The 13,341-nt window shown below is 46.0% G+C and overlaps 1 protein-coding gene and 1 long non-coding RNA gene across 3 annotated transcripts in view; one reads left to right on the top strand and one right to left on the bottom strand.

Moving 5' to 3' along the window:
- Window positions 1-137: 137 nt before the first annotated feature.
- On the bottom strand, window positions 138-1,705 carry LOC150006450 (uncharacterized). The gene is made up of 2 exons (XR_016511745.1): window positions 1,137-1,705; window positions 138-600 (listed from the first exon to the last, which is right to left on the bottom strand). It is a non-coding gene; the product is annotated as an uncharacterized LOC150006450 (long non-coding RNA).
- A 165-nt stretch (window positions 1,706-1,870) lies between these two features.
- TMEM87B (transmembrane protein 87B) overlaps window positions 1,871-13,341 on the top strand; it is a 54,920-nt gene continuing 43,449 nt past the window's right edge. For both annotated transcript variants that reach the window (XM_090281736.1, XM_090281735.1), the window contains exons 1-2: window positions 1,871-2,002; window positions 8,562-8,622. In XM_090281736.1, coding sequence (XP_090137862.1) covers window positions 1,871-2,002; window positions 8,562-8,622 — 193 coding nt within the window. The remainder of the gene's footprint in view (window positions 2,003-8,561; window positions 8,623-13,341) is intronic.

Raw genomic sequence — 13,341 nt, 5'->3', positions numbered from 1 at the left:
TCCTCTCTTCCCACCTGATCTATACTCTAAACCTGTGATGGATGTTCCTCTGACACCGCTACTCCTACCAACATAGATCACACTGCTTGCAGGGTGTTGGGGCAGCCTTGCTCTGAGAAATCACCTGGAGACCACTGTGGGATCAGGCAACGGGTTTATTGAGGGGAAAAAGGGGAAGGAGGTGGAAGGGAGAGTCAACTCCCAGAACGACTCAAGGACCCATAGGAGCAAGAGGAATGGGGAGCAAGGGAACGGGGAACAGGGTATGGGGACTCTTGGTCCTCCTCTTGGGCCTGAAGGAGTCCCACCCGCACTTCTGCGGGGGCCTTTTTTATACTTGTCAACCACACATTTAGGTGAGTGTGAGCTTGCTTATCAACATATTCAGTAGGTCATTTACATCTCATTGCCCCCACCACCCACCCCACCAGGTTAGTTAACAAATTGGGCTAGGTCCATTAACTTTTGGGCTAGGTCCATCACCATATCCTTTGGGAGCCCCAGCCAGGACCATGTTGATTAACATATACCAAAAGTCCAGTGTGCATTCTAGCTGCCTCCATGTTCTGACACAGGGAAAGGCAGTTGCACATGCAATCTCTAGTACACACTCGTCGGCAGCCGTCCGTCTCGAGAGACGATGGTGTAGCTTCTTAAGAGTCTATCTGTACCGCCAAGAATGGCTGTGCAGTCCGACTCGGGAGTGACACGGTATCTGTCTCCTCCCGTGTTGAATCGACATCTTGCGATGACGCTGGAGTGTCCTCTCCAGTGAAGCTGAAGCTACAGAGCCTGGGCAGGGTGATATGGAGGGTCTGCTGTTGCCCATGCAGCAGACCCCCCCTCTCTTCGCAGCTGAAGGGTCCAAGGGAAAGACGGAGTCAATACAGCTTGGCTTCAGGTGCGCCGCAGGAGTTGCCGGTGTTGACTACAACGTCAAACCGCCTTAGGGACTCCGGCTCCGGATTTTCTGTCGGGGTTTACTCCCTTAGCCTTTCCCCTGAAGAGGTATGCCGCAAGGCAGTGGAGGTTTTTTGGAATCAGAGTTTTCCTTCTCTGATGTGCCCTGACTGGAAGATCGAACCAGCTGACACTTAGCTCGCAGGCTGACGCTCAATCCACTGAGCCAAACCAGCCTAGTACACACTAGACCCTCAATAATTACTGGCTGAAAGTGGCAGGGGTGACTAATGAGGTAGTCAGGGGCTCTTGACTACAAAGACATCCTAGTGTGCGTTAACAACAATGTTAATTCAGGGTTGTCTTCTCCCTCTTGACATTATTTACATTCGATAATAATAAAAAGATAGTTCTCTTCGACCGCAAGACATTTATTCAGCTTTAATGGCTGAAAGTGAAGGACAAAGTACCCAAGCCCTGCCCCTCTGAACTTTAAAGGGATAAGGTAACTTTATGTGTTCTGAAAATCATTAACTCTTTTGTTCACAGCACAATGCTACGGGTTCAACTGACGCTGACCTCAAAGTACTTTTCCTGAATAGACAGAACCATCTCTTTCCTCTGAGCTGAGAGGGGCTGGGTAGGGGCACATGCAGAGGATTCTTCGGAACTCCTCCCGGTACTCCCCTCTCAGAACCCTACTCACAGCAAGGCAGAGTCCGGGACAAGAATTTTCCAGCTACGGACAGCCCAGCTCCCATCAGACCCCGCCTTCGCTCTCAGCCCGGCCCTGAGCCCCGCTTCCAGCCCCGCCCCTACTATGGCCTCGGCCCCGCCCGCCCCACTTCCCAAGCTACCGCTCCTCCTGCAGCCAACGCCCGGCCCTGCTTCCCCGACCCAAACACCCTTGCCTCTGGGCGGAGCTGCACAGTGCGGCCAGCGAGCCAGGTGGCCTCCTCGTCAAGTCAAGATGGCCGCTGCGCGCCATCGCCCGCCGGCTGGGGCTCCGCTGCTGCGCGCCGCGCTCTGCCTGCTGTGCTGGGCCCCGGCGGCCGTGCACGCCGTCCCTGAGCCCGGGCGCTGGGAAGCGACGGTGAGCGACGTAAGTGGCACCTCTCGGGTCAGCATCCCCCGGCAGGCTCTGTCCCACAGGCGTCCCTCCTTTGCCAGCCAGGGTGTGGGGCTGACGGGTCCGCCCCTGGGGGTCGGCTGCTTTGGAGTCCTGTCAGATCTCGTTTGTGGACAGAGCCTGGCCTTGGCGTTCAGCGATGTACCGGGCCGCTCCCCTGGCCATTCCCAGGCCACACCACGCAGATGCGCGGAGGACACCGGTTCAGTTCCGCCGAAAAAGGAAATAGCGCACGCCGTTTCCGTTTTCTCTGTAAATGCATGGGGTACCCGCCGGGGCCACGAGCCTTCCGTCCCTCTTCTTGGGCCCCTGAGTTCCGCAGCGCTAGGAGCGTTTGTGTGGCGATGGAGCGTTTGGGGGCTAGCCTGCAAGCCTCAGTCTCTGGGAACTTCTTCCAGGACAGGCCATCTGAGGACTTGGATCCAGTGGTTACAGGGCATGATGTGGGGAAGTGCAGGGCGGAGCTCTCTGGAGTCTTGTTACAAAAGAGGGACAGGAAATCGAGAAGAGGCCTTATCTAGATATGACTCCACCAGCTGTGTTTGACATGCGTATTTTCCACACCCATGCAAATGATGCCCAAGTTCTAAAGGCAAAACTTATGTTTTGGTATTCTCAACCAGAAGAAAAAAGTAGAAGCAGAAGCTATGCTTCCCACAACGTAAAAGCTGCACAGAATCACGAAAGTAGCTATCTTAGGGATCTTTATGACCCAGAGCAACCATTTTTTCCAGGATGCTTGTGGCTTGGTGCCTGCTTATGAGCCACAGTGGCAGAGCCTGCACATCTCTATTGTTGCATTTCTCTGATCAGTAAGAAGCAAAGCTTGGAGTACTATACTCAATGGCAGTATCATAAAATAAGTCAGTGAACAATACTGGAAGTAAATCAGCTGCATACAGATTGTTAAATGACTTGACCATATATATATAAAGATCTTTGCCAAGTATACTTTGGATGGTGAGACTCCAAAGTATGGCGGAGGTGTCTCACACACCCTAGGCTCGGTTGAAAGTTGCTCTGTCCAGCAGAGGCTTCGTGACCACGGTGGAACAAACTTTTACCCAAGACATTTCATTATGTCTGGGGGAAGGAAGGTGACTCCTCTCTCTAGTGGAGAACAGCAATTAGACCTTCTTCCCTCATGCCTTTTATTGAGGACAATACACATGAGAGATACAAGTTCAAGGTTCATGAATCATCAATAGCTTGAAGGCGTTAGGATTACACTTGACAGTAACAGATTAGATGTACTAGAACAGAGGGTACAGTGACCAGTCTGTGTCGGTCTATCAAACATCTTGATGCCACACTGGCATTATGTGCAAGGTTTCATACATTCCTTGCTAGAGATTGTTTATGTTACATTAAAAGATAAGCAGAGCAAGTTCTAAAGTATAATGAGCATTCTTTAAGTCTAATTCCCATGGAAACCCTCTGAGTGGCCTTCGGTTATGTCTCCTGCGCAGCCTATGTTGAGACTTAAAGACAAGCACAGCCAGGATGCCAGCGGCAGTCATGCTCAGGCCGGGGCTACAATTCCCTAAACCACGTGGAGCGGCTCCCTACACAAAGGCCATGGAGAAAGAATGACTTTGATTCCTGCCTGAAGAAGAGACACTTTTCCTTGGGTCCTGTGTGACTCGGGTCAGGAGCAGTCCATAAAGCCCTTCTTTGCAAAGAATAGATTGATATTTTTGTTAATTCAAGTGGTCAGAACTTGTCCTACAGATCAGAAGAGTGGGCTTTCTTTCATTTGTACTACAGATCTATCAGGAGGTGGTGTTTCTTTGTTTTTTTTTTTTTAAGTATGTTTTATTGATTATGTTATAGTAGTTTCAATTTTTTTCCCCTTTGCTCCCCTCCACCCAGTACCCCCCTTCCCTCCAGCAATCCCATCCCCCCTTAGTTCATGTCTATCGGTTGTGCATATAAGTTCTTTGGCTTCACCCTTCCCTATATTATTCTTAACTTACCCCTGTCTATTTTGTACCAACCGATTATTCTTCTAAATCCCTGCACCATATCCCCATTTCTCCCCCTACCCCCTCCCAGCTGATAACCCTCCAAATGATCCTCATACCTATGATTCTGTTCCTATTCTGGTTTGCTTAGTTGGATTTTGTTTTTATTTTTAGATTCAGTTGTTGATAGTTGTGAGTTTGTTGTCATTTTAATGTTCATAGTTTTGATCTTCTTTTTAAGTAAGTCCCTTTGACATTTCATATAATAATGGTTTGGTGATGATGAACTCCTTTAGTTTGACCTTGTCTGGGAAGCACTTCATCTGCCCTTCCATTCCGAATGATAGCCTTGCTGGATAGAGTAATCCTGGTTGCAGGTTGCCTTTCATTACACTGAATACTGCTTGCCAGTTCCTTCCTGCCTGCAAAGTGTCCTCTGAGAAATCAAATGATAGTCTTATAGGCACCTCCCTGTAGGCAACTCTCTGCCTCTCTCTTGCTGCCCCAAGGACTCTGTCTTTATCTTTCACCTTTGGCATTTCAGTTGTGATGCGTCCTGGTGTGGTCCCCTCTGGGTCCAGCTCGCCCAGGACCCTCCGTGCTTCCTGGACCTGTATGTCCATCTCCTTTGTAAAACTTGGGAAGCGTTCCTCATTTTTTTCAATTTTTGCTTTCTCATTCTGCACTGGTTGACTGTATTTTTCTTCCTTATGTTCCAAATCATTGATTAGAACCCCGGTTTCCTTCCCTTCACCATTGATTTTGTGTGGATGTTCCTTCGTTTCACTTAGCATAGCCTTCACTTCTTCTCTTATGCATTTGCTGTACTCAAGCATATCTCTCAAGCCTGTGAGCATCTTTATCATCAGTGTTTTGAATTCTGCATCTGTTAGGTTGTCTATCTCCTCATCTGTTAGGTTGGCTATCTCCTCGTCGCTTAGTTCTCCCACTTGAACCTTGATCCAGGTCCCCTTTTGGGCCATATTTCTCTGTCTCCTCATTCTGACAGGCTCCTGTGTTTGTTTGCTTCAGCGTCCCAGGTAGAGCTGTTGTTCCCGTTATGTTTTAAGGGGCGGAGCCTAAGTGATTTGTCAGTACAGGGCGACCTGTTTCACCACGTTGTGGTGCTGTATGTGGGGGAGGGGTCTAAGAGGAAACAGTGCCACCTACCCAGCACTAGCCCCCCCCTCCAGGCACCTCTCCCACTTCCGCACCAGACCAGCGCCCCTCTAGCCACTGCCCTGGCCGTCGTTCCCAGAGTGGGTGGGTCTGCGGACGTTCTAGGACCGTGGGGGCCCTCCAAACAAGAGGACTCTGCTGAGAGACCGACAGTTTCCACCTCTGCCCCAAACCCCACTGGTCTGCACAGTCAGAAGCAATGAGGCTTTATTTTCCCCGGCACTGGGACCGAGAGCTACTCAGTATGATCTGGTGCTGGGAGCACTCCCCAGGTGTCCCTCTTAACTTTTTTAAATGTTTGACTGGGCTTTCTCCTGGTCTGCTGCTGCTGCTGCCGCCGCTACCACACTGCGTCCCCTCCACCCTGGCTCCACCCCTCTCACCTGTCTGGATAAGTACCTCCTCTCCATATCTTTGTTTGTTGGACTTCCATGCAGCCTGACCCCCTGGAACCTCCGGTTGTTTTCTAGTTTTGAGGTAGTTGTACTCCTTCTTAGTTGTGGAGGGAGATGCAGTGTGTCTGTCTACGTCTCTGTCTTGGCCGGAAGTTGACCTCTGTTGGAGGTGGTGGTTTTGATTGTAAAGGTCAACAAATAGTTTGAGCACCTACTGTGTTGCCAAGGTGAATTTCAGACAACAGCCCCTTCTCTCAAGAAGCCTACACAGTAGGGATACCAAATTGTTGTGCAGGAATTACATACATGGTAGCATTCTTGGGATATTAAGAGTAGCACTGAAAGTCACCAAACCCTGCTTTCTGGAGTCAGTGGCTGGGTGGGTCTTAAAAGATGAGCAGGTGTTACCTTGGTGAAGAGGAAAGAGGGAATAGAGCAGCAGCAGTGGAAGAAATCGGTAGTGTTTCTGGCCAGTGATGTCTGTCAGGGGTGTTAAAGGAGACTCAAGCCACCATAAGATAAGCCGCCTATGTCTGCCCACAGCCTTGAACCTGATGCCAGGCGTCTAAACTCAAGGACGTGGGGCGCTGAAGCAAGTCCTAGTAGTGAGTGAAGTGAGCTGGGCTCAGGACTGGAGGGAGCAGTGGGGGTTGCAGTGGACTAAGGGCACATGCCCCTTAAAAAGAGGGTAGCCACCATTCAGGTCCACTGGTGGGTATTATATAGCAGGCTAGTCACAGAATTACCAGGTCTAGTTTTTTAAAACTCAGAAGCCATATCTTTTTTATGTCAATTAATTCAAAACTTTTTTTGCAAAGGGCCCCTTGTGGGCTAAAAAAAAACCCAAAAACAAAACCCATTTATAAGTTGGATTATGCCCCTAAGCACAAGTAGTAGCTTTTGGGTGTGAATGAGGGAAAGCAATTGAAGGATTTCATAAATGCCAACTACTGTGGCTGGTATCTAAGGATCAGATCTGAGGGCAGAAGTACCAGTTATTGCAGAAGTGGCGGTAGAAGATATTGAGGGTCTGAGTAGGGCAGTGGTAGCAGGAATGGAGAGCAAGAGCTAAGTTTGGGGAGTGTTTATGAGATAAATAGGCATGTCTTGGGTGGGGGGGGTAGGCGATGGAGGTGAAGTAACTGGAAGGAGCCGTGGCTTGGGTGACTGGATGGCATTGTCTACAACGAAGCTGGGCAGTGCCGGAAGAGTTGGTGAGAAGTGTGGGTGGTTTAGGGAAGGTTGTTATGGAATGTGTGCTGGAAATCCCAGTGGACATGACCTTTAGGCAGGTGGGTATGTGGATCTGGCACTCAGAGGAGAGATATGGGCTGTGGGTTTTATTGTTGATCCGGGCTGGGGATTCTGTTATTGACAGTTATTGTTGAAACTATGTTGAGGAGGGTGGAGTGGGTTTCAGAAAGCGCTGTCTGTTCTGTTTTTCTTTCATTCCTTACCACTTGTTCATTTAACACAATCCCTTCTTACAGCATTTTTATTCTTGGTGAGAGCAGACATCTCCTGGCTATGAGGGTGCGCCCGGCTCTGCAGACTCGTGAATAAAGGCCTCGCTTTGCTGCTGAAGTCCTGTGTCCCAGTTTTTATTGTGAGCGTTTCTCACACATTGGTTTCTTCCCCTTTTAAGTGCCTTTTGGTCCTTTTGAGATGGGAAAAGCTGGTGTTTGGAGTTCGTGCTGCCTGTCACTATCAGAACTAATAAGCAGAGACAGGGATTGAATCTTTATGGGCACTTTATTCAGATGGCTAACCCTGGCTGGTTTGGCTCAGTGGATTGAGCGTCGGCCTGCAAGCTAAGTGTCAGCTGGTTCGATCTTCCAGTCAGGGCACATCAGAGAAGGAAAACTCTGACTCCAAAAAACCTCCGCTGCCTTGCGGCATACCTCTTCAGGGGAAAGGCTAAGGGAGTAAACCCCGACAGAAAATCCGGAGCCGGAGTCCCTACGGCGGTTTGACGTTGTAGTCAACACCGGCAACTCCTGCGGCGCACCTGAAGCCAAGCTGTATTGACTCCGTCTTTCCCTTGGACCCTTCAGCTGCGAAGAGAGGGGGGGTCTGCTGCATGGGCAACAGCAGACCCTCCATATCACCCTGCCCAGGCTCTGTAGCTTCAGCTTCACTGGAGAGGACACTCCAGCGTCATCGCAAGATGTCGATTCAACACGGGAGGAGACAGATACCGTGTCACTCCCGAGTCGGACTGCACAGCCATTCTCGGTGGTGCAGATGGACTCTTAAGAAGCTACACCATCGTCTCTCGAGACGGACGGCTGCCGACGACGACGACGACATTATTTAGTTTTAATTGTGGAAAGAGTTGTAAAGAAGAATGGGTCCCAGAGACCACGTAAGACAGGGCATGGCCTGGTGTGCGGAATGGTGGAAGACTTCCTGAGGAAGGGACTTTTGAACTAGGCTTTGAAGGACAAGAAGGAATTGATGAGGTGAAGAAAGAGTGACAGGGAAGGGTTTTTAAGTAAATTTTCAGGTGAAAGAAGCATCATGCTTTGGAGGAGCTGAAAGAAAGGTTCTAGAGAGGTGGGAGTCCCTGATGATGGAGGGACCTATGAGCTGCAGTGAGAACTGGTCTGCTGTAAGTGCTTAGTGGGGAACCCATCACAATGTGGAGAAAGGGCTGGTGACTTTATCAGAAGTACCTTCACATAGATACCAACTGCAAGTGCATATGGTACAGGGGCAGCAGCCCTCACCTCCTAGGTGTTGTTGGTCCCTGACTGGAACACTGGTGGCAGGGACATTCCAGAGCCTCATACCAGCTGCAGGGAGTAGAGACATGGGCCAGTGTTTAAGCAAATGAGTGCTGTGATCAGATTTATATTTTTTAAAAATAATCACTCTGGTCATAGGGAGGATGGCAAGGATTAGAACTATATATTTTCCAAGGTAAAGCTATACTCCTAAACAGTAGAGAAGAAAATTTTAACGTTATTTTTTCTCTGTTGTTTTTCATTTTAGAAATCAGGACCTTTGATATATAGGAAAATTATGTTTAACTCAACTGATATCAAGTTTTCTGGTAAGTCTTACAAACTAACATAATACTACTATAACAATATGTTATAAAGTAGCAACATCATGTAAGTATGTTATAAACTAATACATTTATTTCATGTCAGCTGAAATAACAGTTTTATATTTTATAAACTAGGCAGATGTTTTGTTTTTTAATGTTTCTGACATTTTAAGGGTTTCTTTTGTTTCTGGCAAGTCTTGCTTATTTTCAAGAATAGGCTTTTCTGTCTCATGAAATGTAATATAATCATTCTTTAAAAATTATAACTAAAGGTTAATAAAGTAGGTTTTAGCAAAAAAGTATTTGACTTCTGTGAAATTTGACTCTAGATCTCAGCTTTTAAAACTAGATAAATTCCTTTTATGAATATATGAAATGTCATGATTGTTATAAAAACCTTTATTTCCCCTCAAAAGTTTAAATACACATATAATCATAGTATGAATAAAAATTATAAGACACTGACATTTTACTTAGGCTTTTAGGCCTTATGAAAGTGAAAATATTTGTTAGAGACTGTGTTGTCCAAGTAAACATTGCTGTACGAGGATTAACAAGTCGTAGATCTTGAGATTTTTCAATATTTTTAATGAGTTTAAATTGGATCATATTTCCTGTGGTCCAACTTCCTCTTAGTGTTTCCAGAAACTTGACTGGGTAATTTGTTTGCCAGGGTTAAAGTTTTGGGATAAGGAGTACTATTTTGTTGGGTAATACAGATTGGCTTCCTGGGAATCCAAAGCCTTGATTCTTTTCTCTGTCACTCCATGTGTTGGTTGAGTCTGCCATATGTGGGTCTTTGCTGAGGGAAGTGGGCCAGCCATCAGCTAGAAAACAGAGGTGGTTCAAAGCAGCCTAGTGATATCAGATCATCAGTGTTCATAGGAGCTGGTTAAGAGGAAATTGAAGTCCAAGGTGGGTGAGGAAAAAATTTTGGCACCTGATTGCTTTAATGAATTCATGTCTCAATATCTAGACAAATAAGATTTAGAAGACTGGTGCAGACAAAGAAGTTGCATGGGGAAAAAAGTTATATGGACCAGTGAAACACAGAATTTGATTTTTTTAAAAGTCAACATATAATGTCAGAGATCAGCCTAAGAGTAGACCACAGTCAAGACATCTAAAGAACGAATGAGCAGCAGAAGGAGGTAGGAGCAAAAGTGTTAAGACATGTGGCTAGCAGGTGTGGAAGTAGCATCCACCTGAGCCTCCTTGTTCTCGTGCTGTGCTCACCATGCAGCCTTCTCATCACCATTGGGCATCCAGTAAGGCATGCTGACGGGGGAGTTAGTTCATTATTACCCATCCATTTTATTTTTTTAGGTCTCTGGATTCAGGCCATCTAGGATTTTTTTTTTTAATTATATTTTATTGTTGATGGTATTACAGTTACTCCAATACTCCCCCGTTTGCTACCCTCCACCCATCATCCTCCACTCCCTCAGGCAATCCCCAAACCATTTTTCAGGTCCATGAGTCATGTGTACAAGTTCTTGGCTACTCCATTTCCTATACTCGACTTTATATCCCGAAGGCTATTCTGTAACTACCTATTGGTACTTCTTTATCCTCTCACGTCTTCACCCATTCCCACACACACACCCATTCCACCTGGCAACCATCAAAATGCTATTCGTATCCATCATTCTGTCTGTTCTTTTTGTTTGCTTACTTTGTTTTTTTTTAGATTCAGTTGTTGATAGGTTTGTGTTTATTACCATTTTATTGTTCAGACTTTTAATCTTTGTCTTCTTAAATAAGCCCCTTTAACATTTCATGTAATAATGGTTTGGTGACGATGAACTACTTTAGTTTTTTCTTGTCTGGGAAACCCTTTATCTGCCCTTCGATTCTAAATGATAACTTTGTTGGGTAGAACAGTCTTGTCTGTACGTCTGCTTTTCATGACTTTGAATATTTCTTGCCAATCCCTTCTAGCCTGCAAAGCTTCTTTTGAGAAATCAGCTGACGGTTTTATGGAAACTCCCCTGTAGGTAACTAACTTGTTTCCTCTTGCTGCTTTTTATATTCTCTCTTTAACTTTTGATATTTTAGATATGATGTGTCTTGGAGTGGGCCTCTTTGCATCTAACTTGTTTGGGACTCACTGTGCTTTCTGCACTTGCATGTCTATTTTCTTCACCAAATTAGGGAAGTTTTTTTCATTATTTTTTCAAATAGATTTCCAATTTCTCGCTCTTTCTCTTCTTCTTCTGGCATTCCTAATGATGTGATGACTCTTGGAATGCTTGAAGTTGTCCTAGAGGCTGCTTACACTATCCTCGTTTTTTGGATTCCTTTTTCTTCTTGTTCTGATTGCTTGTTTTTTGCTTCCTTATGTTCCAAATCATTGATTTGATTCTCAGCTTCATCCACTCTGTTGTTGTTTCCCAGTACATTGTTCTTTATTTCAATTAGTGTGTCCTTCGTTTCTGACTGAATCTTTTTTATGCTGTTGAGGTCCTCACTAAGTAACTTGAGCATCCTATAACCAGTGTTTTGAATAGATTGCTTATCTGATAGATTGCTTATCTCCATTTTGTTTAGTTCCTTTTCTGGAGTTTTGATCTTTTCTTTCATTTAGGCTGTGTTTCTGTCTCCACATTTTGGCAGCCTCCCTGTGTTTATTTCTATGTATTAGGTAGAGCTGTTATGACTCCCTGTCTTGGTAGCATGGCCTAATGTAGTAGGTGTCCTGTAGTGTGCAGTGGCACAGCCTCCCCTATCACCCACACTGCGTACTTGAGGTGTGCCCTTCATGTTGGCTGAGTATACCCTCCTCTTGTAGTTGAGCCTTGATTGTTGTTGGTAGGCCAGTAAGCTGTAAGGACTGGCTATGGCCACTGACCACCAACCTCTGCCCTTTGTGGAGAATCAGCTGTGCAGAGGCAGGGTTGTGGGGCTCCGACAGGGTCTGTAGTTGTCCACTGGATGTGCCAGCTCTGGGGTTTCCCAGGTGGTGGAGGCCAAAGTGAGACCCCACTTGTGCTCTGCCCGAGGCCACCCTACATGAGCTATAAAACAACCTGAGATGGCTGCTACTTGTGCTGAGCTTGGAGATTCCCAGGCAAAACCAAGCTGTGAATCAAAGCTTACTGCTACTAGTGCCTGGTCTGGGGCAACTTAGCTGTTGCTTGTTTGATAGAAGATAGGAAGTTGTGAAGCATGAGCCAAGACCAACCATTCATATGGAAAAATCATGGTTAACAGTTTGGGTGGGCCTGTAAGCTGGGTGTGATGGAGTCTCGGGGGATCTACAGGGCAAGACAAACAGTGTTAGTCAGGTTGATGGAGTCTCAGATATGGCACCCACCTGTGTGCTCTGTGGCTCCATGCAGTGAGGGCTCAGAAAAGTGACAGTGGCCTCTGCCTGCCTTTTTTTCTGCGAGAAAGCTGTTTTTTAGCTCCTGCCTTCCTGCCACACACTTCAGTTCCTCCCTATATGCCACTGGTACCTTTCAAGCTGCTACCCTGGGGGTGTTTGAGCTCAGAGGTAATGCATCTGTATAAGTCCATGTGTGGTTTCTTTGAGGGGAGCTGCTTAGGACTCCAGCAGTTTTTCCACTGACTCAATCCCTGCTGGTTTTTGCAGCCAGAAGTTGTGGGCACGTATCTTCCTGGCACTGGAACCCTGGGCTGGAGGGCCTGGCATGGGGCTGGGACTTCTCCTTCCTGAGATATCCCTTCCGAATTTTTATCCACCACATGTGGATGTGGGACCAGCCCGTCTCTGTGTCTCCACCCCTCCTACCAGTCTGGATGAATGTGGTTTCTTTAATTCTGTAATTGTCTGACTTCCATGCAACTTGATTTCTGATGGTTCTGAGTAATGGTTGTTCTATATTTTATTTGTAATTTTGATGTGATTGTGCAAGTAGGTGAGCCATGTTTACCTATGCCACCATCTTGACCAGAAGTCCACCCATCCGTTTTCAGTTACTCTTCATTTTAAGTGAGTAATTGGATGTTCTAGTTCATACATGTACATTGGTGGTGTGTAGAAGGCCTGAGACTGAGTCTCTGTTCTCACAGAGCCTGATTCTGGTGCCTGAAAGCTAAGAATTGGTTCCTTGGGTATGTCGCTTTGTTGTTTGATGGATCAGACATCTGACTTTCCCTTAGGTGAGCACTCTTGCTGCCTCATTCAAGATGCAGCCATATAGAGCCACTGTTGAACATTTCTCAATGTAATTACATTAACAATAAAAGAAACACACCATATAATCATCTCAATATATATATACACAAAAGCATTTAAAAAACCTCAATACTCATGCATGATAAAAACACTCAAGAAACTAGAAAAACTTCCTCCATCTGATAAAGGGCATCTAACATGCTGTCAGTTTTCCCCAGATTGATCTATAAATTCAGTTAATTCCATTCAAAATCAAAGTCGACTTTTATGTAGGTATTATCTAGCTGTTTATAAAATTTATATGTAAATACAAAGGTCCTAGAATAGCCAAAACAATTTTGAAAAAGAGCAAAGTTGAAAGGATTTTACTATCTGGTTTCAAAACTTACATAAAGCTACAGTGTTCATAACAGTGTGGTACTGGCATAAGGATAGACATATAGAACAAGGGATCAGACTAGTGTACCCAGAAATAAACCCACATACATAATAAGGTCAATTGATTTTCAACAAAGGTGCAAAGGTAATTCATAGAGAAAGGACAGTCTTTTCAACAAATGATGCTGGAACCACTGTATATT

This window comes from Furipterus horrens, unplaced genomic scaffold (genome assembly GCF_987537825.1).
Source record: "Furipterus horrens unplaced genomic scaffold, mFurHor1.1.pri manual_scaffold_6, whole genome shotgun sequence".
NCBI lineage: Eukaryota > Metazoa > Chordata > Mammalia > Chiroptera > Furipteridae > Furipterus > Furipterus horrens.
This window is presented reverse-complemented; position numbering and strand designations above follow the sequence as displayed.